Source organism: Manis pentadactyla, chromosome 9, assembly GCF_030020395.1.
Source record: "Manis pentadactyla isolate mManPen7 chromosome 9, mManPen7.hap1, whole genome shotgun sequence".
Classification (NCBI taxonomy): Eukaryota; Metazoa; Chordata; class Mammalia; order Pholidota; family Manidae; genus Manis; species Manis pentadactyla.
This window is the reverse complement of record NC_080027.1, coordinates 42,561,832-42,565,046: the sequence shown is the minus strand read 5'-3', so window position 1 is coordinate 42,565,046 and position 3,215 is coordinate 42,561,832. Positions and strand designations below refer to the sequence as shown.

Here is a 3,215-nt window from a genome sequence, read left to right as displayed (position 1 = left end):
TTAATTAACTGTATTTTATTTCTTACATGTCATTTCAATCTTCCTCAGTACAATGTGAGCTCATTCAAGACAAACACAATCGATTCTTAATTGTATATTCCAGGCCCTAGCACGGTGCCTGGCACAAACTAGGTCTTCAATAGGTTTGTTAGTGAAAAAATAAACACTTTTTATAGAAAAAGAAAGGAAAAACAAAAGATTGGAGCTGTGGAAAGCAGTTAATTTTTTTTTAAGTATTGCACTAAATGGTAACAATTAACTCTTTATTTCCTCTATAGAAATATTGTAGTTCATGAAGGTGAAGCCCCCATTGCAGGCTGGTGAAGCTGGAACAGGTAGGCTGGGTTCTAACACCAGACCTCCTGTTTCCCTCTTCCCAGAGCCATCCTGCTCCCCAGGGAAAATGTCAGGGTGGAGCAACAGCAGCTCCAGTGTGTCCTACACCAGCTTCCTCCTGGTGGGCTTCCCGGGGCTGCAGGAGTCCCGAGCCCTCCTGGTGCTGCCCTTCCTCAGCCTCTACCTGGTGATCGTCTCCACCAATGCCCTGGTCACCTACACGGTGGTGGCCCAGAGGAGCCTGCACCAGCCCATGTACCTGCTCATCGCCCTGCTCCTGGCTGTCAACATCTGCACTGCCACCACCGTGGTGCCCGCCATGCTGTTCAGCTTCTCCACCCACTTCAACCGCGTCTCCCTGCCTTGCTGTCTGGTCCAGATGTTCTGCATCTACTTCTTCATTGTCTTTGACTGCAACATCCTCCTGGTCATGGCCCTGGACCGCTATGTTGCCATCTGCTGTCCTCTCCGCTACCCAGAAATAGTGACAGGCCACTTGCTGGCTGGCCTGGTGGGGGTGGCAGCTGTCAGGAGCACTTGCATTGTTGCTCCAGTGGTGGGGCTGGCCTCTCGGGTTAGCTTCTGCCGCTCGAACATCATCCATCATTTTGCTTGTGAGCACATGGCCTTGATGAAGCTGTCCTGTGGGGACATCTCCCTAAACAAGACTGTGGGGCTCACTCTCCGTGTCTTCAACAGAGTCCTAGACATGCTGCTACTTGGAACCTCCTACTCCCGCATTATCAATGCTGCTGTCCGGATTTCATCAGCTGGGGCCCGCTCAAAGGCCCTCAACACCTGTGGCTCCCACCTACTGGTCATCTTCACTGTTTATTCCTCCACCATGTCCTCATCTGTCGTCTACCGTGTGGCCCACACCACTTCCCAGGATGTGCACAACCTGCTCAGTGCCTTCTACCTGCTGCTCCCATGCCTGGTCAACCCCATCATCTATGGGGCCAGAACCAAGGAAATCAGGCAGCACCTGGCAACCCTATTCCAGAGGGAACAGCTACTGATCCCCACTGAGAATCCCCAGTCCCTGCCCTCACGTAGGGAGCTTCCTGCTTGACTGTTTGGAACTTATAGGTCCTCCAGTCATTCTCTCAAGTGTGTAAATGTGCAAGTGAGTTGTCCCCGCTATATTTTGGCTTTGGCCATCTGTTTTCCTCTTTGAGAATTTTTATCCATTTTCTGAAAAACAGCTACTCATCCACCTATACAGTAACCAACTGCAAAGTAAACTTCTGTCTTCTTAACTTTCTCCCCTTCTTTCAGCATGTGATTTTCATTCATTCATTCATTTTTTTCACTCGTTCACTCATCAAACATTTATTATACTTACATAATGCCAACCCCACGATTGGAAAGAAAGAAAATCAAGGCTCTTCCCTGAGATTCCAAACTCACAAACTATAAATGTTCATGCAATGTACATGTAATGTTCATTGTACAATAGCTTTATGTACAAAATTCTGTGGGAACATAGAGGAAGGACATTCTCTAACACAGAACACTTCACAGAGGTGAATCTGAACTGTGTTTGAAAGATAAGGTGTTTATTGGAGAGAAAGAACATAAAAAGAAAAGGCATTCTAGGCCAACAGAATAGCACAGGCAAAGGAATAGGGGTATGGATAAACACAGCTGACTGGGAAACTCCCCAGAAGTCCCACATTTCCCTAGCACAAGGGGAATATGGTAGAAAAGAAGGCTGTATGGGTAAGCAGAGGCCAGGTGATGAAAGACCTTATCTGTCATCATAAGGAGTTTGAGCTTTTAACTCCAGGCAGTATATAACCATTTAAGAGTCCAAAGAAGGGGAGTGGCATCATATTTATGTTTCACAATGATTGCTCTGCAGTCATAGTAGAGTGTAAGTTAGAGGCAGACAAGCCTGGAAGCTGCTACACTAGAGGTGATGGCAGACTGGACCCAACCAGTGGCAGCAGATGTAAAGAAAGGTAAAGGTATCCCTTTAGCCTCCTGACTGCCACCATCATGGGTCACATGCATGCTCTCAGAAAGGGTCTGTCCCAGGCGGCACTACCTTACCATCCAAGCAGCCCACACATGGCTGAAGTTGACATGATGATGTGAAGCAGCAGATCTACAAACTTGCCAAGAAGGGCCTGACTCCCTCACAAATCGGTGTGATCCTGAGAGACTCACATGGTGTTCCGCAAGTATGTTTTGTGACAGGCAATAAAATCTTGCGAATTGTTAAGTCCAAAGGACTTGCTCCTGATCTTCCAGAGGATCTCTATCTTTTAATTAAGAAAGCTGTTGTTGTTCTTGTTCTGAAGCATCTTGAGAGGAACAGAAAAGATAAGGATGTCAAATTCCATCTGATTCTGATCGAGAGCCGTATTCATGGGCTGACTCGCTATTATAAGATGAAAATAGTCCTCCCTGCCAAGTCAGAAACAAGTCATCCACAGACTCTACTCTGGTTGCATAAATTTGTCTAGGTACCCAAGCAATAAAGCCATTGTTTAACTAGAGAGAAAAAAAGAGAGGTAGAGATATGTAGGAGATTTCAGAAAGGCAAATTTGTAGTAAGAGTCAGAGAGGCAGGAGGAAAACAAGGAAAGAGTGGCATCACCAAAGCCAAGGGAGGAGACAGTTTTAAGAAGGTTGGAGTAGTCAGCAATGTTAAATTCTCTGGTGGGTCAAGCAGAAGAAAGATTGAAGGGCCCGTTGACTCAGTAATATGCAGGTAGGCGAAGAGTACTTTAGCCAGGGCAGTTCCTTCCTCAGGCCCTGCGGATACAACTATAAGCACAATATATATGTTCCCTGTCCTTGTGGATGCCAAAGTTGAGAAGAGACATAGGCATTAGTCAACTGATTTAAAGAGTTGACATGGAGACCTCTGA

General features: G+C 46.4%; 1 protein-coding gene across 1 annotated transcript; it reads left to right on the top strand.

Moving 5' to 3' along the window:
• On the top strand, positions 1-1,586 carry LOC118921886 (olfactory receptor 52K1-like). The gene has a single exon (XM_036903964.2). It carries the CDS (start codon positions 293-295, stop codon positions 1,406-1,408), a length of 1,116 nt encoding a protein of 371 aa, XP_036759859.2. The 5' UTR covers positions 1-292; the 3' UTR covers positions 1,409-1,586.
• Positions 1,587-3,215: the final 1,629 nt, after the last annotated feature.

What these genes read in the sequence shown, in the direction of transcription:
- LOC118921886 (XM_036903964.2), top strand. Translation starts at nt 293, where the DNA reads ATGAAGGTGAAGCCCCCATTGCAGGCTGGTGAAGCTGGAACAGGTAGG.